The 25405-nt window shown below is 35.6% G+C and overlaps 1 protein-coding gene across 1 annotated transcript; it reads right to left on the bottom strand.

The window, feature by feature from the left end:
* Positions 1-606: 606 nt before the first annotated feature.
* LOC126733073 (kinesin-like protein KIN-14B) lies at positions 607-24406 on the bottom strand. The gene is made up of 23 exons (XM_050436198.1): positions 24055-24406; positions 21387-21510; positions 21029-21115; positions 20709-20879; positions 20477-20583; positions 19751-19882; positions 19449-19627; positions 18384-18545; positions 17419-17510; positions 13886-14037; positions 13076-13249; positions 10926-11072; positions 8981-9169; positions 7009-7080; positions 6659-6714; positions 6334-6559; positions 5282-5473; positions 4992-5183; positions 4470-4820; positions 4087-4185; positions 2153-2293; positions 1902-2060; positions 607-1355 (listed from the first exon to the last, which is right to left on the bottom strand). Exons 1-23 carry the CDS (start codon positions 24262-24264, stop codon positions 900-902), a joined length of 3870 nt encoding a protein of 1289 aa, XP_050292155.1. The 5' UTR covers positions 24265-24406; the 3' UTR covers positions 607-899.
* Positions 24407-25405: the final 999 nt, after the last annotated feature.

The following is a 25405-nucleotide window of genomic DNA, read 5'->3' as shown; positions in this document are numbered from 1 at the left end:
TTTGTTAAAAATATACGTCTTCCATCTAAGATATCAATTTGGGTCAAATAGATGTGCAACTAAACTTTTTGAATTGTTTTAAATTTGTGAATAAATTCTTCAGATATCCAAATTATTGTGTAATTTATTAATCAAATAAATAATCTATTTTGAAGTAAAAGTTATATAACATTTTTTAAAATTGTATCTATTCTTTATAAATTCATAAACAAAAAATGTTATATTTAATTAACCCAAATAATTAAATTTCTACTATAAATTCATTATCAATATAATGTGAACTAAAAACTGCTTGGTCATAACGCTAATTATATTTGGAAAAAAAAAATTAATCAAATAAAATATAAAGACCAAAATTGAATGCTTAATCTAACTTAGTGATAACCTCAAACTCAACTTGTGTTCAATAAAATTAAATGAAAAGATTATGGCTTTTAATACTTGACTCAACCTATTCACAACTCTAATTTCAGTAGTTAATTTAGACAATTAAAGGCAAGTATCAACATCACACAGTTTCCAAAACTTTAAGGATCAAATATTTAAATTTTAATACTATATTTAAGGACAATTAAAATTTGACAGTTTAATAAGAATAAAAGGAAATAGATGGGTAAAACAAGGCAGCGATGTATTCACAAGAAGCTTCAGTAATTTACAGGAAAAATTGATACAAAAATCAGCGATGACTCTCATATCGAATACGTGAATACAAAACGTGTATACAATCCCCATTACGGCAAAATAACAATTAGAATTGGCAAAGAGACAGTTGCCAGGCGAGCCACGCTATATATTACAACGCCAAACTGGACAAACCCCCCAAACTGATACAAACAGACCTCGCATAAGACAATCGAGCACAAGGCCTAAAATCATTTCACAACAAAAAATTTCAATCATGATCTCACATCTTTCAGTACTCCCCCCTTTTCAAGCTCACCAACGAGATCCCTCAGTGAAGGAACTTTCATGGCCAAAGTTCTGTACAGTCTAGAATAACGAGCTCGAGTTCCATCTGCAGTCCTTGCTAAGGAAAGCAAGCTTAGAGCCTCGGGAAGTTGAGAGAACACCTGTTTAATCTCTTCCAAGCTCATGTTTTCCAAAACAGATGGTCTTGGAACAACCCTCACTATCTCACCACCTTTAGGTTCCTGAACCCTGGCATCTGCTTTAATAACCAGTTCGGAATTTGAGTTTGCACCACATTTAATTATAAACGGGGTTGTTGAGCCTGTGTTAAACTGCAAGACATTCCACTGAGCCACATCGACTTCAGAACCAGACCCCAAATCTGCAGATGCTCTGCAAGCATGTGATGTCCCTTGAAGGTGGTCATCTTCTTCCGGAATTGCCTGCAGCAATGTAGGGCAAATTGAAATTCTAGATAAGGGATGAAAATATATTAGTGCAGTCTCATACAAAACCCAGATCAACCGATAGTGTCTTGATTGCCCCCCCACCAAAAAGCTCCTTTCTTCATATTTAGAAGTTGGCAGTGAACAAAAAATTAAGAGCATTACTATTCCACATGAATTGCACTAAGCACATTTTGTTTCTTTCACAAATTCAGTTATTTGTTTCCATACCCACAATACAACTTAAGTTCATTCCAAAAAAATGAAGATTATCTTCCTTTTTTTGCTTCCTGGAGGTGCATGAAAAGGAAAAAGATTTGAACAACATTATCGTCCATCAAATGTATGCCTGTTTTCTCTTAACTGTAACAGTCCTCGTAAATTTATCAAAAACTTTTTTCTAACATGCAGATCTACAACAATGCACTCTAGGAGAGGGAGAGAGAGAGATCTACAACAATCCATGCGATTCCCCTACCCAACAAACAGGAAACAAGAGTTGAAAAAAAAATTATCTCCTCCAAATGCAAAACTTTTACAAACCTCAATCACACGGCGAGCATCAGCAATTTGCCTCTGTGCACATGGATGATCAATATCAAGAAGGGAAGGCATCCGTTCCATAAGTTCATCTAATGATGCAAGCAGTGCTTTCTTCTTACTTTTGCTCAAGGTGCTAACAGAGGATTGCCTCATTATATCCTGGTCAATATATATTTAGGATGCTGCTTGTTTGCATTCCACATTAAATTATCAAGTAAAGCACTAAACTAGTTTTGAAAAAGGGCAAAAACCTTGATTTGCTTCAATATGCCATCAAGGGAAATTAGAGATGCCAATCGTGCATCTTCAGCTGCAGTAGAAGGATTCTGAATAGGAGAACCACCATCTTCCAGTGTTAATAACGCTATATCACCCCTCATTTGTTGCAAAAGCTGATTGTAAACATGAAAAATAAAAATGGCATCACAATACTGCCATTGAAAATTTATATTCAGGCATAAATATAGTAGGTATTAGAACATATTTGTCATGGCACAAAATGAATAAATTCAGTAACTCTGATCTATACAAAGGGATAGACAAAGAATGGAATTTAAAGCCCAACTGTAATAGTGGGCTTACTAAATCTTCCGTCAAACACAAGACAAGCAACTTCAGAACTAGATAAAAAGCTAATAAGAAGAGTCAGCAACTTCCTTAAGAGCAAGATGCAGGACAGCAGAAGATATAAGCAGTCTAACAAGATGAGCAACTGAGCAGAAACCTTTTGATTTAACAAGTGCAGTGACAAATGACAATAACACTATTGATCTATTGGAGATCTAATTTGAAATGTGCCATGTTTGGTTTGACGGAAATTGATTTTTGGAAAATATTTTCCACATTTACAAGTGTTTGGGGGTAACGGAAAATGGTGAATTTTACGATTTCATTTTCTGTAAACCATTTTCAGCCTCACCCAAAACTTCTCAATTTTAACCTCCACCCCCCAACCACCAACCTCCCACTAACGTCCCTCCTATGGCCAACCACCTCCACCACCCCAATCATGATATTTTAATATCTAAAATCTTCCTTTTTTATTATATATGTGCTTGGGAGATAAGAAAATACGAGAAAATAGTAGAAAATATGTTTTCCATAGCATTTTTAGGAACGCAACCAAACACTTCCAAAGTATTTTCAGGAAAGAAATCAAACGCTTGAAAATAATTTCTTATCCAGAAAATATATTCACCCAAACCAAACACAGCCGTAATTCAAACAAAAGAAAATATACTAGAAGATGTTAAGTGAATATATGATTTAAACAGAGCAGAATTGCAACTTTCCGACACATAAATCTTTACCCTAAAAGAATAAATCTTTACCCTAAAAGAAAGTGGGAATTAAGAAACACCAAAATCTGAGTAGAGACTGAGGAGCACCAGACCTAGTAAGATTTTAAGCACTACATACACAAAAATTGGTCTTCTGTCTAACCTAAATATCTAGTAGAATTTTAATCCATATTTTGTCTGGGATTTCAGATGTACAAATTTTTTTAATTTTAAATAACAGAGGAAATTACAATTTACCACTCTATCCCCCATTTACACTTATCACCATGAACTTTCAGAATGCACAATTACCAGCCTAAACTACAACCCGTGTTTCACTTTGCATCCTACCGTCAATTAGGCTAGTAACTTGGACAGAAAAGTATGTCATACGACTCACATGACCTTTACATACATGGCACCACATGAAAAGGCCAAATTGCTCCTCTTCAATCCCTTAAAACAAAATCTTTTAACACATTTAACCCTTGTGATGCCACATAACCTTTGTTTTAAGGGATTGAGGAGGGGAAATTTAGTCTTTTCATGTGGTGCCAAGTAGAGGTCACATGAGGGGAAATTTAGTTTTTTCTTTTCTAAGTTAACAATCCAATTGACAGTAGGGTACAAAGTGAAACAAATGTAATAGATTAGGGTGGTAATCGTGCGTGCTGAAAGTTTAGGGTAGTAAGTGTAAAGGGGGTATAGTTTAGGGTGGTAAAATGTTATTATCCCTAAGTAATATATAAGTCCACAACAACTAAAAAAACCAGTAATTACCTGGATACTAAGACATGAGAAAAGGTTATAAGTGATACTTTCTCGGGTGAAAACTTAAAATAAATGGCTAATTATGACATTCATAGAGATGAAGAAAAAGATGATGGTTGAAAAAATATGACTACCTTTCTTCTTTTGTGATCAACAGACTCCAGAGCTGAACGCAGCTTTGATACTTGCACTGCATCTTGTGCCTCTTCTGTTGACAAGGTACCAGCAATATCCTGATAAAAAAATGAGAAAATAGTGTCAGGAAAACTTTTAGAGAGGACAACTATAAAACCTTCATATCATGCCAATGTCAAAAGCCACAGGAGCTGGCGCAAATATCATCAAATTGACTTGATACAGATTTCTTTTTGATAGGTAAGAATAATTTTATTGAAGAAACAGAAAGACTACTTCATGTATAACAGACACAAAGTAGACTAAAGAACTGTATACATAATTTATATTATCATAAAAAACAGCTTCTCAAGAATATGTCCCACCTAAGACCCAGACATACCTTCAAGTGCTGCAATTGAGAAGTGTAGACCCGCTTTGCATACTCATATAAAAGCTGTCCCAGAGCATCCGTATGGGGAGGCAGTGCAGCACCAAGTCCAGCCATCCAACCATCCATAATAGCTGTTGAAAGGAGCTCCAACTGACCAGTTGTCCCCCCTGACGCATCATCTCCAGTAACAGACAGAAACTCAAAGCTCTCCGCCAGCCAGGATCTAATTTGGCGCTGCAGCTCACCTGCAGGAGTATGCACAAAGAGAGCAGCAAGAGCTTTGTTTCCAGTTGCAAAAATTTTCGCTTCCTCCTGTATTTCCCTAAGCTTTCCACCAGTTACCTGCTGCCTCCAACTATCCTGTACATTTGAAATTTTAGTCTTACATAACATATCTAAACATGCATGTCTCTGCATTGGGTGAGGAGAAAACATGTTTACCTTCATAGCCAGAATTAAAAATCAAATCAAATCAAATAATAAATAAAAGTAAAGAAGAATTAAAAAATATAAGACTACAATAGCAGCAACCTGATCAATTCCTCGTATTTTTAAAACAACTGATGAGAACTTAGACTTCTTTTCTGGTTTTATATTCACTTTAAAGCCATGGATGTGCTCATCAACATAGCGCACAGGAGATCTTCCTGGGCTGTTACTCCGGCTGGAGCTCCTACTGCGTCCACTATTGCCCTTTTCTAGAAAGCACTCCACAGGAGAAACCTACATACCAAAAGAACAGATACAAACTACACTCAGTAAAAACTGGAAAAGGAAAGAAAATGCTTTAAGGGGAGAGGTAAGATCTGGAATTTCATTACCTTGATGGATTGCAGTTCTGGTGACCTAGCAAGCAAAGATCTAATATACAAAATTCGAACACGGGAAACAAGCATGGTATCCATTACCCTCTTCGGTTCCATTTTACGGATAAATGAGAAAACCGCATCTCTAATTTCAGCAAGTATTTCATGCTCTCTAGAAGCACCTGCTTTAATGACTGCAGCCAAAACCTGCAAAATTGAAATTGGGCAGCCACTCTTATTAGTCAATTTGAAGTTAAATTAATTGTCAAGCCATCCATAACTCTTTAGCCAAAACAATGATTTATTTTAATCAAACTGCTTCTCTTTCAGGATATAAGCACTCATTGTCAGAATTATGGTACAAAACTGCCAAATACACACGCACACGCACACGCACACACTTCCACAGAATTCCATAATGAACCAAAGTTAGATATAATATTCATGATGCACATGTTTGAAATCACTCCAAAAAATTTCAATTCAACCCTTGAAAATAAGTCTTTAATCCATTCACCCCACCCAAAGAATGTTTCAGGCATCAGAAAGAACAATCATGAAATAGCCCAGTTACAACAAGCAGATTCCCAATGTCAGAACTTGTTAGAGCCTTTCTGGTGCCCCCATGTTATACAAAAATTAGAGAAGACTATTCCTGAGGAAGTTACAACAATATCAAGCATCTAAAAGAAAATAAGCATTTTTATAAATTAAAGGTTAATAATCTCTATTACATAACTAAATCATACCATATTTATAAAGATATAAAAGACCAGTATTATGATTATTCAAATTGTTAGAAATTCCACAATCTTATTCCATGTAAAAAAAAAAAAGAAAAGAAAAAAGGGGGGGGGGGGGTGTTAATTAAGGATTAAGAGAGTACATATGTAGTGCTTGTCATGACATAAACATCATTTGTTATATTACTTTCCCTATGATAACATCTCTGAAAAATTACAGAAGGGCTCTTCTTCCCCATTTTGAAATGGAAAACACATTATCACCGCATGAATAATAATGTGACAGTAAACTGAAAGGATTGTAGACAGAATGACTAAGCATACCAGCATCAAAAGCTTGTTTGCCCCATCTGAAATGGCAGCAAGGCTGTCATATTGTTCAGGATCAAAGTCATTCAAGGCAGAAGTAAGATACTCTCCTGCAGGGGTTGTTTTAACTTTCTCAGAGCCCGATTTCACCAAAGCAACTGTGCCATCACTCTTTTCTGCTGCCGATGGCAGAGGAATAATATCCATTGAACGTCCTTTATTATTGCTATTATTATCGATCCTTTTTTAAAAACAAGGACAGAGAAATCAAATGAGCAGATATTAAAGAGAATAAGACACAACAATAACAAGCAATATCAATGTCAAATTAAAGTTATACCTCCCCTGCTCCCGAGGCTGAAAATTCACCTGTCCTCTGGATAATGGACTTGACACCTGAAAAGAAAGATAAAGAGATTAGAAGTCTAGAACCACCATTTAGATGGAGCACTGGAGCACAATTCCACAAAATAAATCCACTTTGTCACTCCAGCGCCCAGCAATCTTAAAAGGAGAGCAATATAGTTACAAAAAATTCATTACCTAACAAACTTGACAAAGGATCAGGTAGAAAATATATTAAAAACAATACAAAATGACCGAGAAGTTTTAACAGTTTTTCAAGGCAAAAATTTCCCTTTTCTGGATAGAGATGCACAATTATTCCATTCTGAGCAAGAGAAAATCTACCTGGGCCGATCCAGGCAAAGATGCTTTTTCTGTTAATCTATCAAACAACTTCTCATTTTCTTCATGTAACCTCTGCAACAACAGAATATAAATGATCCTATCAGAACATAATGACATTTAAGAGAGCAAGATGGTGCAAGTCTTTCAGGAAAAATGGATTCTGCTATAGGTCATTGCTATAAATCCAAAGGCATAGTCAGGCTGTGAGAACATATTTCATAACATTGGCTCTGGTGAAAGATGGACTCACTTCCATCCTAAAATGATCCTAGAACACGTTTATTTGAACAAGATTGAATCATTGAAAGCTCTCGTGAACCTGACATTCTAAGATCATGTGCTCTCCCAATTTTGACATTCCAACTAAGAGTTATTATAGGTACCTTTATCAGCTGCAAATCCATACAAATCTGGGAACACCTCTTTCAAGACTGTTTCCCACTCCACTTATCATGCCAAATCTATCCCAACCTGACCTAATACTCCTCCATAAATTACAACCGTGATTACTACACGCCCATTTTGTTGACCAACGACCCTATTCCTTCCCATTCTTCAAGGCAACAGCCTGTCTCCACAAGTGGTTATCTTCCTCCATAACCATTCGCCTAGAAGGGCCTGATTGAAAGTGCTAAACTTTCTAAACCCCATGTTGTATTGGAGAACACACAGTATTCCAATCTTCCATATAAAATTGGAAATCATCAACCAAATCTCCCCACCAAAAACCCCACTACAATCTTTCTAGTCTATTAACCACATATGGGGGAATGGTGAATAGAGGTAAATAATAAGGTAGGAAGACTAGATAATGTACTTTGATATACAAAAATATGATATTGATAGCCATAATCAATATAAAGTACATGGTTGAATCAAAATATACACCAAAGGCAAAGACAAAAAATAAAGCACAAGAATGGTAACTAGTGACTTCCACACCTAACCTAAAAAAACACTTTGCTATCTATTATTGGTTTTGAATTAATTTTGCTATGTTTTTTGAAGTTATTAATAATTATTAATTATTTTGAACATTAAAATAAACACAAAAAATGCCTAGAAGATTGTTTACCCAAAATGTCATCCTAATTTTTAAAAAATTATCATGCCAGTGTGTCTTGTATCGTGTTGTATTTACGCTTCTTAGCTTCGTGCTAAATTTAAATAAACAAATAAAACTTAAGAGGAAAAAAAAAATGTTTAAAGTGCCACCCTTGACACCATACACACTTCTGCCAACACTAGATTGACTATGTATTATTATAAAAATTATTATGATAACAATAAAAGCCCAAGTATCTACTTAACACCTCCCCTCCCCCCCCTCCCCTCTCCCCAAAAAGACCCCAAGTATCTAATCTAAACTCAAAATAGAAACAAGCTTTTGCACAATCTTGAAAATCATAGATTATTTTTGTAAGTAAATATTTCATTTAACAAGTGCAGAGGTGCACAACTGGCCATAATAATGGTGGGAGCGTAGAAAGGAGAGCAAAGATAACTGGTCAAAACAATTCTGAGAGACCCCTCACATTTACATCTAAGATCCACAAATAGTAAGAATCTAGTTAAGCAACCTTTTGTATGATAGTATGAGCCCCTTCCAAAAATAAAAAATCCCCTAAATATCTAATAAAAACTCAAATAGAAACCAGCTTTTGCACAATCTTGAAAATCATAGATTTTTTTTTTATAAGTAAATATTTCATTTAAAAGGTGCAGAGGTGCACAACTGACCATGATAATGGCGGGAGTGTAGCAAGGAGAGCAAGGATAGATGGCCAAAATAATTCTGAGAGACCCCTCACATTTACAACTAAGATCCGCAAATAGTAAGAATCTATTTAAGGAACCTTGAGAATGATAGTAAGAGACCCCTCACATTAACAACTAAAATCCACAAATAATAAGAATCTAGCTAAGCAACCTTTTGAATGATAATATAACCAAAGTATTAAGTAATACAGACCTCAATTAGTGCATCACGTTTTTTAAGTTCCTCTTCAAGTTTCTTGGTCACTGTCACTGCCGAAGAATCTATGCCATCCTCAGTTGCCTTAGAAGATAAAACTCCAGGCCCTTCTGAGCCAGATGTTGACCTGGCTTCAGTGGAATGAAGAGCATCATTGAGTTGCAATTCAACACTTTTAATTTTGGCCTACATCAGAAAGGAGATAATAAGAAATACTTAAGAGATGCAAACATGTAAGGAAGCAATTTCTTGATTAGGATAATATGGTCAAAATGCGACTTATGTTAATGAAATTGCAAAATATACAAACTCAGTTAAATTGTCACTAAAAGCCGAAAGTCCCATATAAGTGAAACTCACATGCATGTTCAAAATACTTGAGGATGAGAAAGTACCAAACTAGTCCAATAACAACTGAAAAGTTATAAGACAACTATCCAAAAATATGATGAGTCTCCTTATCAAACAACCAATCAGTAAAAGACCAACTGCCAAATTACCACCCCACTGTTTCCTTAGACCAAATACAAGAAACTCAGAAACTATCTCATTACAAAGGGATGCAGATAATAATAGATTGGTGTTGAATGTGTAAGAATAGTGTTCAGCAATAACAATTCATCATTGTTTCTTACACTTTCAGTTAACTTGAAATAAAAAAAATAAGTGAATTGAGTTTTTCCGGTTAGCATTTCTTGCAATTCATTAACGTTTTCAATGGTTTGTAAGTTAAGATCTCTGGTTTCTTAATATAGTCCCGTCATAAGGAAGATGTAGCAACACTGTTCAAGGAATTGTGCCAATGAGCTATGGCTCAACTGGCACATCCTTCTCTCATAATAATGGATGGAAGGTGAGGTCAATGGTTCAAGACCCACTAGGTGCATATGTAATTGACCTATAAAAAAAATTGTTAAAGGAATTGTCAAGTGACATCAATTATAAGTCATTACCATCATTCACTAGATAATTAACCATATAATTTTTTTTTTTTTTTGATAAGTAGATAAGTAACCATATAATTGTGATGTATATATCAATATTAGATTAACATTTTGAAAATATAGTCCAATACAGTGCATGAAAACTTCCAAGAGAACCTGTTTAATCTATCATACGTGAGAAAAGCCTTATATTTAGCAACCCATATATCAACCTAAGATTAACAATATGCCAATGGTCCCTGGACCAAGTTTAGTTATTATTGAGTCTTTGTATTTAGCTTCTTTACTTTTGGAAGTTGTTAGTTAAGCTTTCCTAAATAAGTTCAGTAATTTCTGGATTTTCTAGAATAGGCTGTAATGTGCATACCAAAGGTCCATGAATCTTATTTTATGTTTTGGGTCCTTTTTCTATTCCATTTATAAGTCCTTAATTACTTTTCTTTGTTATTAGGAATCCTAATCTTTCTACGAAAAAAAGGTCATTTAGAAAATTAGAAGCCCTAGTCTTTCTAGGAAAGGGATTGGTAATAGCCTATATAAAGGCTTCATGTAATTAATAAAACATATAGAGAGATTGGATTTAACAATATTACAATAGTGCAAATACCTTCTTTTTCCTAAGTGTTGATTGCTTAGGAAACCTAGGTGTGATTGCCTAGGGTTTTATCTTTCTTTTCTTCTTGTTCAATTTACTGTTTTAACTAAAAACAGCCAACAAATTCCCTCAAGATTCACTCAATCCATTCTTTTTATTACCTAATCCTACATAATCAATTAAACATCAAACCCCATTTAAGAATCCCAATTTGGTGCTGTATTTAAAAGATCCTACATCAAAACCAATATTAGAGCCTACTAAAGCTTCTGTCCTGTGTCAATCTCCTCCCCCCACATGTAACGGATTAAGGATAAGATCATAGGTTCGGTCCTATTCAAGCATGTCAGTTGTGTACTTTAAAAAATCAAAAAAGGGAGGAGGGGGGGGGGGGGAGACCAACCTGCAAAGTCTGAATTGTCAAATCTCGCTGCTGTATCTGCATTTTTTGATCTTGCTCCAACTGTAATAGTTGAGCAACTTGATTTCTGAGCTGAGCATTTTGCTCCTTCTCAATCTTAAGTTTATCCACCAGCATAATATTCTCTGACTGCATCAGATAAGATAATGAAACGGCTCACTGACATGCTTAACTGAACAAGCAATATGATCTATCCTGACAGTAAAAGACCATTTTCTTTTTTTCTTTTTTTTTTTGATAAGGACAGTAAAAGACCAATTTGGAACACAGACTTTGCTGTTGAGCTAATTAAAACACCACTTACATAACCCCAGTGAAACAACATAATTAACAAAAAAAATATAATTTCAAACGTTCTGACAAGCTAAGAAATAAATTTAACTGCAAACTATTGGGCAAACAAATATAGTAAACTTCGCTTCAGAGCTACTAAAAAGTGTAAAATTACCAATCATTTAAATACCACATAAGTACCACTCAAACGTAAGAAGTTCACTCAAATCTACATGACATACATTAAGAAATAAAAAGCAAGATTATACAGCATCTTAACCATCCTGTACCAGCAGAAAACATGAAAAAGATTGCCCCATAGTAATATAGTTCCCAGTAAGAGTCTTGAAGCTAATCAGTGAACAGGGTGGGAGGGGTTTTTGAGTTGCACCTTTTTTTACAGTGGGAGGGATGGCAGTAGGGTTCATTTCTGCCATGAGATGTGGTGCACAGAGACATGCTAAAGAGTTTAGTTTACAAATCCTTCTACTTGGCAGACAAGGACACTACAGTGGTAAACAAGATAGCTTGTCTGCAGGGGTTTTGCATGGGTGTCCTAATTTTTGAAATAACTCTACAAGATTGAGAGGTGCACACCATGTTAATTTATTTTGAGCTCTTGCAGGGAACTAAGGTGCTGGGGGTTTGAGAACATACATGAGGTTGGCAGCACAGTAGTACTAATTATTTGTGGTTGGCTTTTTAAAATAAGGCCTTTGTTGGCTGCCGCAGACATGTTCCTTGGAATGAAATTTGGTGAACTCACACTTCCACTGAGGAGCTTTTCATTGTTTGTATAGAAGCCCTCCAGAAAATCCTCAAGGAAGGTTATTAAAACACATTGGGATTAATGATACATAGTGTAAAAGGAATGAGGAGTATGTAGATCATGTCTTACTACATTATTGGGTCTCTGAGGTTTCTAAGATTTAGCATGCAAAGTTTGATGAAAGAGGTTAGCCTGGAATGTGTTTATGTGGAGAATTATGCTGGAATAAGATAAACCTTCAAAAGTATAGCATGGTTCACTCACCTTACCAGGCTCACATTCCTGAAGAGCGTTTTTTATTTGCTTTTGGGATTTGTCATTCCCTATTCCACTTCCATTTCTTAATCAAATTTTTCCTTTTTTCTTTTCTGTAAATGTTAGTGCTGGCTAGCTACTTAGGTGTTTGTGCCATTTGTACACTACCCACATAAATTGGTTGCATCAGCTTCAGTGCCTTTTAGTAAAATCGCTTACCTATTCATAAACAAGTGTTGTGTGTGCTGGAATGTGTTTATGTGGAGTATTATGCTGGAATAAGATAAACCTTCAAAAGTATAGCATGGTTCACTCACCTTACCAAGCTCACTTTCCTGAAGAGCGTTTTTTATTTGCTTTTGGGATTTGTCATTCCCTATTCCACTTCCATTTCTTAATCAAATTTTTCCTTTTTTCTTTTCTGTAAGTGTTAGTGCTGGCTAGCTACTTAGGTGTTTGTGCCATTTGTACACTCCCCATGTAAATTGGTTGCATCAGCTTCAGTGCATTTTAGTAAAATCGCTTACCTATTCATAAACGAGTGTCGTGTGTGCACTAATCAGTAAGCCATATCCAACTTGGGATCCATTTAAGCAAACATACAAGGCTGAATCAAAAAAGAGCATTTCAACTCCTGAAAACCTGATCCAACTGGTATGCATACCTTCCAAAAATTACTAGCACTTTTCATCAAAATCGAGTGAAGGGGAGATATGAGGCTAATCACCAAATAAGATTCAATAAGCTAACATGGGGGACAATGTCAAAACTTCATGTGAACATATAACTCATTATGGAAATGGAAAACTATACCAAAATCATGTAGTTACAAAACCTTTAAATCCGACTGCAGTGTGAGAGAAACTTTCCACGCCTTTTGAACTTCATTGAAGAGTAGGACAGACTGATCATTTGCATCTTTAAGAGCCTGTTTTAGTCCCAAAACCTCTTGTGTCAGATCTTGGATTTCTTTCCCCTTTTCATACAACTCTTTACGTGCATCATTCGCCTACAAGATTCATTACAAACTAAATGTTAGAGAAGAAAATCTGTCAAAACTGTGATTTCTTTGGGAAGTACAGTGCACCAAAATGCATTGATTACATTTTGTGGACTAGGAATCTTTATTTGGGAGAGAAAATGAATCCTCTAATCAACCCCTAGCTTTAACTGTACAAGAGCTTCTTCTACATAATTATCTTTACATAAATTTTTTCTGTGGCACTTTTTTCTCTAAGATATAGGGTCCTTCCTCCCAAAAACCATAAAGTAGTAAATTAACTTTGTTAGACTCAACATTTATTTTGGGAGAAATCAGATCCTCCAATCAACTCCTCACTTAAAACTGTAAGGGAGTAGCTTCTCCTTTTAATTTTTTTTTTTTTTTTTTTAAACAAAAATCTCTTTGGAACGTTTTTCTCTAGGCATGGGGTCCTTGCCACCCAGCAGCATTCTTAAGTTTTCATTCAGTGGTCATATGGGAGTTCATGGCACCCTACTGTCCATACCCAGCTGTTATCACCAAAATGCGGGTTAAAATTATTAAATCAAAACTAGTGCCACAAAGTTTCTCTCTACAGAATGAACAAGTTTATGAAAGCAAGGCATAAGCATTATCACCTAGTCTTTAAGAATAGGAACTTACAACATCTCTCCATTTCTTAATCGTATCTCGATTGCCAAGGCTTAGCACAGCATTTCGGGCTCTGCTAGAGAAATTCAGAGATGATAATGTCTCAGACAAATTCTTTACATTGGGACTTATGTTAACAATCATCAAAGTTTTCGAACTTCCACCTACAAAAAGAATAAAATTTTATAAAAAAGTAATTGTTGGTTAAGAATGAAAATAAAAGCAGAGAACTTTTCACAAGACCAAAGAATAAAGATGCCAAGAGCCTTGTAGCTCAAAAGCATCGCTTGGGCTCCTTTATGAGTAAAACCAGGGTTCAAGTCCCACCTCCCCCACTCGTTGTAACAATTCAATCATCGAAAAAGAATAATGATAATTCTATTAAAGATCACTGAAAAGAGGGGAGAATGAGAAGAAGAAAAGCCAGTGTGGTAGAGTTCCTTTAAGCATGTGAATGTTAATGCAGACCAATCGGCCTCTAACGCAAGTACATTGTTAACGTCCACCATCTGGAGTAAAAAAAACAACTAGCTGCATTTATAGAGCTGATAGTTGATAATCTTTTATGCGGGGATCTACTCACTATACTAATACAAGTAAATGAACCTGAGGCCCAGAATATGTTCTCTATTTTTTTAAAAAAATTTAAGATTGGTGTTTCTTTATCACAATTCTCAGGCAAACCCATGTGCTTCTGAAGTAGGAGAACTTTTGGGACAGTTTATTGTAACTTGCCACAAATCCAATTGAATATGTTCTCTTTAGAGGTGTTTCTGATACTACTCCCTAAATTAAAACAAGAACATATCCAATATGGCAGGTAGCATTAAGTTTGATTTAGTGAATTTGGCGCCTTATCCCAACAGGACCTGTAATAGACGAGTAATAGTTGGTTTAAAAATTTAAGACTAAGGGCATTCCCCTAGCTGCCCCTATATGCTTGGTTTATCCAGGACCCTTCCATCTAGTGAATAGGAAAGTTGGGTTTAGTACTATGATTATTCATGTTTGCAGGTTCCAAGTTATTGAGATTTGGCAAATCCTTTTGTTAACAATTCTTCAAAAAGCTCAAGTGGTGAATTTAATCATTCAACCATTATTCCAACACTCCCCTTATGTGTGGGCCCAAAAACCCCCTTAATAAGTGGGGCTCAACACGTAGGATTTTCAACTTTTTAAATGAGAGGTAGAGTGAAAGCAAAATTCAAACCCAAGTCATTGCTCTGATACCATGACAAATTACCAATTCTTCCAAAATCTTAAGCTGTTAGGAAGTGGCGAATTTAATCATATAACCATTATTCCAACACCTTCTACACACACCCACATGTATGACTCAATGTATAACAATATTGCTCATATGTCAAATCAACTTATTAGTATATTCATTTAATATGTATGACCTATTGTAATAGAATGTTTACAATTCTAAATTATTTTAGGCTTCCATTGGATCTTACACTTAGTACAAAATGCAATCTAGGAATCTCAAGATAGCTATTGTTTTACACCCAAAGTTGTAACATGGATTTGTCTATGTGGGCCACTATCTCTACCTAAGCTTGAAATGCAAAACCAACAACCAACAACTGACACTTGCCCACAAACCCCCTCCCTTAACTCCAAGAAAAACCAACAACTTAAAAGTAAAAACACGGTATGTCAATGATTATATTGAACCCTATCATAAACTAGTTCACAAAAGTAATTTACAAACAATCTCTTCATCTACCCATGACGTTTGACTTTTGGTTGACCTCATAATATTGTGCCACATAAGTTTTTTAGGCCTCACAAATTTACACAATTATTTTAATATATGTTTTATGATTGAATTTAAATTGTATTATATATTTAAACCCTCCATTAGAACCTAAGAAAATCATATTTTCTTTAAATAGTACTATATAAAATTCCATATACAAATACAATCATAATAAATGCTTAATGCTAGAATATATAGTTTCATATACAGTCACAATCATAATAAATGTCTATTCATAACTACCATAATTATCAAATTTCATATTTAGACAAAAAATTATATTATGTTGAACTTGCTTGTGCATTGTGCAGGTTACCAACTAGTTAGATAGGTAAAATCAAAATCTTTGTCCTGCTAAATACAAGGTGCCAAAGAAACTCTTCCATGAACTGAGTCTCTTAACAAAAAAATCGACTATCATAATCAAAAGGTATATACATATTTAAAGTGATTAAAACTTAAACCATACTCATGAGCATAAAATCATACTTTTCTCTATTTGAAATGGGGGAAGTTTTAAGATTCTATACAGGGTTACAGCACTAGAAATCAGCTTGAAGGGAGACACACAGAATAATCCAAGTCAAAAATGGGCCTCATAACAGAGCGGCTTCTGTAGACTCATCTTTGATATGCCAAGGAGCAGGGGATAGGAGAACTTGGGATGTTCATTTCATTCGGGGTCCTAATGATTGGGAGGCGGATATGGTGGATGATTTCTTTCGATTCTTGGCATCCAATTTACCTTCAGTGATGGATGGTGATCGTATGAGACAGAAGTTGACGAAGAACAGGGATTTTAATATCCATTCGTTTTATCATAAGTTACATGGTTCTTCCTCCGTTGTTTTTCCATGGAAAGGTATTTGGAAAGTTAAGGCAACCTGGCGTGTCTCTTTCTTTGTTTGGACAGCCACATGGGTTAGGATTCTCACAGGAGATAACTTCCAAGTTATGGGCTTTGATTTCGTTGACTGGTACATTATGTGTCGTTGTTGTGGGGAGACAATGGATCATTTGTTGTTACACTGTGGAAAGGTTTATAGGCTGTGGAGCTTTGTCTTTAGAACTTTTGAGATTTCGTGGGTTCCCCCACATTCAATGACAGATTTTCTATTTAGTAGGTGAAATTGGTTGGGGAAGCATTCATCTCACATTTGGAATTTAGTTCTGTTGTGTTTAATGTGGTGTATTTGGAGGGAACGCAATCAACGAACTTTTAAGGACATTGATAGATCAAATGACCAACTGCTTGCTCTCTTTTCTAGCTCCCTTTTTGATTGGTCTAAGGCTCGGGGACTCACATCTAGTGATTCTCTCCCTTTGTTCCTTAGCTCTCTCTTTCTTTGTAATTAGTGCTTCTTTAATGTTTTTGCTTCTCTCTCTTTTTTTGTAACTTTTGATATGCTTTGTGCTACTTTGCATTTAGCAGTTTTTTTAATATATATCTTTCTTTTACCTATAAGAAGAAAAAAAAATGGGCCTCATATCATTTTAAAACCAAAGAGGCTATGATGCCAACTAGGCGTCCCTTCAGCAAATCTACCATCAGATTTATACATTTACTCATAAGAATAGTTTACTCTTCATCTCAGTATCAACTGAGGCAATCTAAACGTTAAAAAACAACAAAGAGCAGTAAAGCACTATAAGAAAGGCATGGTACTAAAATTACCACTGCTACCATTACTCACGAAAGCTGTTTTTGTTGCCCTTGCAATTATATGATTATAATAACTGCTAGCATAACTTCAATAACACTAGAAAGAGAATTGAATACCTAGTGAGTCTCCAAGTATCTGTGTAAGCATTGAATTTTCATAAGGAACAACATCCTTCTTTGAAGTCAAAGATGAGAAAACATCCCCCAACCTACATGTGTAACAAAAAACGCAATAAGAAGGGAAAGGCCAGAGTGAATGATGACAGTTCCACATGTTGAGAATATGCTGCAAAAGTTTAAACAGAAGAATCGGACAACAAATAACCTCCCCTACCTCACCCACCACCACGATCAATTCAACATTAAATGAATGTAAAAATCTTTTTGTTATAAACGGCAGAAAATGAATGTAAAAATCTTGATTAAGTAATAAAGCAACAATCACACCAAGACACATACATACATATAGAGAGACAAAGACAAAGGGTTGGGTTTAAGTTACACTTAACTTTTGTAAATGTTACACCACTTAACGATTGTGTATTAAATATTTTTTGCACTCTAAAATTATATACAAAATTTGAGTTTAAGGATAAGATAGTAAATAACATCTTATCAAGAAAAAATTAGGCATGCGTGTTACGAACAAATAGAACGTATAATTCAATGGGAGGATTTTTCAAATTTATTCTGATACAATACCGATTCTCCCAAAAAATTACGTGGTTAGAAAATTGTGAATTTAATCGTTTAACCAACATTCTAACACACGTCACACGTGGGTCCAAACTCCTTACTAAGCATGGCCCAACAAGTGGGATTTTAAACTTTTCTATTGGAAGATAGAGTCAAGACAAATTTTAAACTCAGGTTCACAAGCACTAATACCATGATAAATTATCAATATTCTAACATAGTCCAATAGAAAGTAATTAAATGGTGTAAGATTAACAAAGAATTAAACCATTTGTAAATGTGTATGTATAGTACAAGGACCAGTAATCCCATTGTAAGGAGAGAGTGCATATTATGCTTGATACGCAAGCAGCATGTCCAAGTTAGGATAAGCTAAGATGACATACGCTGAAAGTGACTTCATAACATGCAGCAAGTCTGTCACGTGCTCCCCACTATCATCTTCCCCAATTGAACCCTCACTTCCAGCCAAGTCCCCGAGAGAAAGCTTGCTGTACGAGTTCTCTCCAGTAATCAAATTGCCATAATATATATGTATTGTGACGATCCTAACAAATGAGACAAGAAAGTACACAGACAAATTAAAAAGAACATTAACGTAATAGACATACGTAAATGACACACACATACAAATATACACCTGAATAACTAGAAAACTTTGTCTATATCATATGTTTCCCTTTCTGAAATTGACAAGTTCTATCTTCTTTAAAAAAGAACATCAAGTTAAACATTTGAGAAGAAACTAAATAAATTTCATAATCTTCTAAAAACCACATCATTTGCCTTTGAGAGTAGAAACAAAAGATGAAAACATCTCCCATTTCAAGTTTTAAGAATGGGCCCAATGCTCACTTTTGCATTGCCCAGCTGACAGCCAAAAGGATCTACCATCTGATATCCCATTTAAAAATCAATAGTGCAAACAATCATGTGGATTTGATGGTTCTGTCCATTTAATTCTGACTAAAAGTCGCAAACAACTTAGACTTTCATTTTCTTATTGTTCTCTTCATAAAGTAAAGATTCATTAAAAGTGCAAAAATGCACAATCTAAAACATACAGACTTTTCAAGAATCTTTTTCTAAGTATTCAAATGAGATATTAAAGAACTGAATCAGCAAAGATGTGAAAAACAACCAGAAGACTTGCTTTACATTCGCTGCTATAGAGCACAAACCATATTGGAGAAGCAGTTCAGGAACAGCTATACATCTGAACTTATTGGACAAGTCTTTTTACATGACAAACTGGCAATCTTATAACAGCAATGTGACAGGACTCCATTTCCAAGAGAAGAAGACAGCTTACTTTTACTCTTCCAAAATTATGTTAAGTCAATGTATAACCACAATCTAATAAAGAACCATTATAAACTTAAAAGCAGAAACAATATGGAAAATTCAACTAAATTTTAAGAATTTTTTAGGGCACCAAGTGAAGACCATACAAGTGAGAAACATTAAACTTTGATATGTCATTTCCCCGGCTCTGAAAAGCAGCCTTCAAAACTCTAGAGAATTCCAATGGATTATCAACTTTTTCCTGCACGAGTTCTATAATAGAGTCTGGTGATCCCATCTGGACCTTTTGTAAAGTGCTCCCTGATTCAGAAAGCAGATCCCTAACCTAAAAGATTATGAAACAGGTCTAGATCAAAAACATCACAATGGTGCTATGTTAAAACTATCATCTAACAAAATCAGAAATCAGAATATTTTTACAACAGATAAGTTATGTAAGTAAGAGAACCTGTTCATTGTAGAGCTCAAAAATTGTAACAGAGAAATTGAATTGTGAGGTGAAAGTTGAATCTGAGTTGGCTAGATCAAACAACTCCTCAAAACAGCGAGAATATAAACCACGATCATGACTAGATCCTTCCTAAAGAAAATGCAAAAGCACATCAGAAGCAACCTACCAGGACAATATCATGAAATTTACATGAAAAAAGATAAAAGCACCCCGGCAATGTGCACACAAGTGGGTCAAACATGAATGTATGCTCCAATTTGTTTCATATACAAAATTTCTCCAGATCATTTTAAAGTGGGTGAGAGAGAGAAGAAGAATATACCACACAAGAAGAGGAATCGGTCAGATGGTGAAAATTAATAATCATTCTACTTTACTCAACTTGAGTCAACTAAGCCTTAATCCCAACTAGTAGTTGAAAACTTGGAGTCAGCTTCATGAATCCTTGCATGCCACTTGGCCCTACCTAGGGCCATACCCTCATTTACCTTTCTTCCCAAGTAACCCCTTATGCGGGACCAAAAAGAAAGGAGGTAATTCAAAATGCAAAACCCTCTAATCTTTACAACAGAACAACCCCAACTTAGAAGCCCTTAAAATTAGCTGGCTAGGCAGCACATTTTCATGCATGTATAAATATGTATGCAACATAAAGAATGCATCACATGCATGGAGATAAATAGATCACACACAAACGAGAGAGAGAGAGAGGGAGAGAGCAACCATTGTGTGTGTTTTTCCAGAGTGAGTTTGTCCATAAGACAATATGGAAACATTATATCCATCCAGAGCTGACTGCACCAGTGGCTGAACATCCCTGAACAGTTCAGCTGCACAAAAAACCCCAAAGATACTAAGCAACATGGCCAGACACAATATGAACTATTGCATGATAATTTCACACCATACAACCAGGGTGCAACAACTAAGAAAAAAAAATGAATGTTATGCTTACCTTGTCCAACATGAGGTCCATAAACTCGGTCAAATTCAAAATCCTTCTTGGGGTTGGAAATGCTATCATCACCAGTATTGACACGGATAGTGCAATCATCAGGAAATTCAACAACAGAAGTTCCTTCATCTTCAAATAATGGCCTGGTACGACAAAATACCTTTATGTTACCTGAAACAAATAGCTTAGGTTTTTTAATAAAAATTACCATCAAATGATCTTTTTGAGAAGCACACACATGTGCATGTGAGTGAGTGTGTGTGTGTGTGTGTGCACGTGAGAGAGAGAGACTTTTGAAATGGAAAATCACAAAAGAGTACCTTTGGCTGTCAACAAGTCATTAAACAACTTTCTTTTCTCATTGATCAGTGGAGAAATTCTAGCCTCAGTTTCCAAGGCAACTTGATCTGATATTTGTACCCAAAAAAGATATTGAAAATACTGAAAACCTTACAAAATAAGTACAAGATGGTATGATGCATATCAAGACTGGCATATTTTTCACAAATTAACTATCTAAAGATGAAATAAATGTCCACCAAAACAGTTTATAATTGTGGCATTACATATAAATCCTTATACCCATATCAAAAATATCACTCATGAATGTCGGAAAGCAGTCTCATACCATCCACTCCACATATATCAAATGAAATACTTAAATTCACAAACCCTTACCTAGTTTACGGGTTTTCTCAGCAAGAACACCTAAATAACGTGTAACTCGATCAAGTTTAGCATTTGAATATTCCTGCAGCTCATTTGCTTCTTGCCTCAACTCCAAGTAATCTTCTCTTGCAATCTGCCCAAAATATGAGATATGGTTGTCAACAAGAAGAACATGTAACACTATCACATGCTCCACATACACACCTACTAAAACACCATATGTAAAAAGCACCTACTAGGCAAACAACAAAAAAAAAATCACGATTTGAAAGCTCTAGAAGAGATTTAAACACTTCTTGATTTGCTTGACAAGGAATAAAGTTCCACAGGAAATAAAAAGGATCTCCAATATAGTTCACAACTATTGTAATTCTAGCGTCAACAAAGTGAAAGAACTTTCCAATGACAGAGAAATCTGCATCTCACCTGTTATGAGAATAAAAGATTTAAGTGGATATCAATATCTTACTCTCAGTTTCATCTTCTATGCTGATGCGGTTTACATGTGAATCTAGTCATGCAAATATCAAGTCTTGCATGATAAAATGGCAATTGGCAAATGAAATATTAATTGCAATCTAACACTGGGATTTTTTATAATTCAATAGTTGGGGGTAGAGGGATTTGAATCTTGGACATCTCCATTGGAAACACTAGGAGATGTTAGTTGAGTTACCTTGCAGTTTGACACTCTGGAATTTTGGCCATCAAATCAACACAATCTAGATAGACTCCTCAAATGAAGAGAAACCTACTAAGTTTCATGTTAAATGTAGTTTATTAGCTCTTAATTTCTCTAGCCAGTAACCCTGATAGTTGTAAGAACCTCCAATTATTAAGGCAAAGTTCATGCACCTCTAATCCATATGTCCTAGCATCTAAAAATCATGATTAGATTCATCATTTTGTCACCTTTCATCAATGTAGAGCCCCTAAGAAAAGGCAATTCTACTAACCAATGTTTTTCATATAAGCAAATCCATTGCTTACATTGATATTGACACAGAAGCAAGTGCACTGATTCCCAAAACCCCAACAAATTAATGATACCAATCAAAGCAAATCCAGAGATATAATATTATAGAACCTTCTCTAAAAGTAAACATTATTGACGAAAGTTATAGTTTAAGGCATCAAGTCTCCCCTTCATTGTCCCAACTAACTGAACCTGGACTTCCAACAAAAATTATGATTTACCAGTCACCTCTGCCCTTCCGAAACATTGCAAACTAATTACAGCACGTGATTTACATTTACCATCTCATCACATATGCCAGCAAAACTAAACAGCATCATACTTCTTCTGACAAAGGAAAGAATTTAATTTTATTATATTTGTAATGCTGCCAGAGGCAAACATACTAACCTTTTTATGCTCAAGTTACTCCCAATTCCTAAAAATACATGAATTTGAGATTATGTTTGGTCTCCAAAAACAAATACATTTTCAGCATCAAAAGAAAAATGAAACAATTTTTTTAGTACCATGCCATTTGCCACAACATGCTGAAGTGGTTGACTATGAGTGGTGGACAATCTTTTTCACTTGGACCCACCATTTTTTCTCCACCAATCACAATCAACCTCTAATAGCACAAAAGTTGTGTACCTATACTTTCTCAAAATAAAACATACCTATCAACTAATCCAAATTCTTGGAAATGAATTCAAAAAATTATGGACACTTTTCTTCTATTTTCTTTGTTTGATAGATACGATAGGTATGGTGTCCACTCCATAATGATTACTCCCTACCAATAGGCTCTCTTATTCGACAACAAAAAACTTTACTAGTTAAGGTAACTGAAACCCAACTTTATTTCTTTATTTTTTAAGCATGGAAGAGACTTTACGAAACACTGCAAACTAATTACAGCACGTGATTTACGTTTACCATCTCATCACATATGCCAGCAAAAATAAACAGCATCATATTTCTTCTGAAAAAGGAAAGAATTTTTTTTTTTTTTTTTTTTTGTAATGCTGGCAGAGGCAAACATACTAACCCTTTTATGCTCAAGTTACTCCTAATTCCTAAAACCAATTTTAAAAAACAGTAAAGAAACATGAATTTGAGGTCTTGTTTGGTCTCATTCTCAAAAAAACAACTAAGTTTTCAGGGTCAAAGAAAAATGAAAGAATTCTTCTAGTACCATGCCATTTGCCACAACATGCTGAAGTGGTCGACTGCAAAGTGGACAATCTTTTTCACTTGGACCCACCATTATTTCTCCACCAGTCACAATCAACCTCTGATAGCACAAAAGTCGTGTCCCTATACTTTCTCAAAATGAAACATATCTACCAACTAATCCAGATTCTTGGAAATAAATTCAAAAATTATGGACACTTTTCTTCTTTGTTTGATACATACGATAGGTATGGCGTCCACTCCATAATGATTACTCCCTACCAATAGGCTCCCCTATTCGACAACAAAAAACTTACCCATTTAAGGAAACTGAAACCCAACTTTCTTTCTTTCTTTCTTTTAAGTATGGAAGAGATTTACCACCAACATTTCACATTAAATCAAAAATGCACTATTTAACAACCACCATTATAGCAAACTACTAAAAACACACTATCACTAATTTACCACCACAACTCAAACAGTGAAATTTTTTTTTTTTTTTTTTCAATGCTATAAAATAAAGTAAAGTAAAACTTTGTTTACCTTAACTTGGTCCTTCAATCGCTGAAGCTTGGAGGAGAGCGAGTGCTTGGAAGACTCGGAATGGGACAAAGTCGATGCGGCGGAGATCGAGTACCGCCGGACCAGTGGTGCAGCACCGGAGGACCTGAAATCGCCTTGCTCAAACGACGACGTTTTCCGCGGCTCGAACCCGCTCACCTCCCAGTTCCAACGGTTCCTTTGCTCCCCCATTCACAAAACCCTAGCTTTGTTTAGCTTAGCTCTCAGATTTGATTTTTGAATCAGAGAGCTCCAAAATCTTCTGAGGAGAGAGCTTTTTTTCTCATCACTGGGGTCTCTGCTTTTTTATTTTTATTTTATCTCTTATAAATGGAGGGAGGGGGGTTTTTGGTTTTTGGATTGGATGAGAGAGTGGAGACGGCGTCGTTTCCAATATATATGTGACACTCTTCAGCTGTTTAGCTCACACGTATATTTGTGCTTAACATTCATTCACGAATCACGCTTCGCTCTCACATCACATATTTCTCGCTTGCTTGCGTGGGGTGGTTTCATTAATTTTTAAGATAAGGAGGGTGGTGGAGCACGTGAGCGCGCGCGTGAGTGTTCACTCTACAGGGTGAGCCACCCGCGCACAAATTTGAATTATGGCTAGATCAATGAAATTATATCGAACCGATATTAATGTATACATTGGATTTTGGTGCTACCACTTATGACAGGCATGTGCGAGTGCAACCCACGACAAAACATGGCCAGCTCACTTTCTTTCTCCGAAAATGTGCTGGACTCAACTCATATGTACATTTCGTGTTATAGTTAGGTCATAGGTGTGCATTATATGTGTGAGACGACAATTAAATCAATCAATAAATTGGTTCAATAGTCCAATCTTATTAGTGACTAAATGATGTAGATCAAGGATCAGTGAATAGGCCAAGGTAACCATTTGATTTAACCTATGTATGAGATGAGCCGATATGTCCATGTTTGGTAACCTCGTCCTCGTGCCCAAAAGGGAAAGCTGGAAGCTGCGAAGCCCATTAGCTGTGTTCATGGGAACATCGATCAAAGGCTGAAATTATTTGTCCATGACCAACACAGTCCCGCCATGTTTGCCCATGATGGCAACACCTGTGTCCGTTTTCGAACACAATCAAAATTATGGCTACGACAAAGGATTCACATGCCTCATAGTCGGGTCAAGCCTAGCCTATAAATGGACAAGCTCCTCGCCGTAACAAGGAATGAGAAAAAATAACTCCTTCGCACACTTCCCTTTTTAGAGGTTATTAACGTGGCCATCGAAGACTTCCTCATCACCTGTTTTTCGATAACCTCATCGATTCCCTTTTATCCACTTTTGCATGTG

Source organism: Quercus robur, chromosome 6 (genome assembly GCF_932294415.1).
Source record: "Quercus robur chromosome 6, dhQueRobu3.1, whole genome shotgun sequence".
NCBI classification, from domain to species: domain Eukaryota; kingdom Viridiplantae; phylum Streptophyta; class Magnoliopsida; order Fagales; family Fagaceae; genus Quercus; species Quercus robur.
Note: the sequence above shows the minus strand (reverse complement) of the source record. Positions and strands in the feature narration are given on the sequence as shown.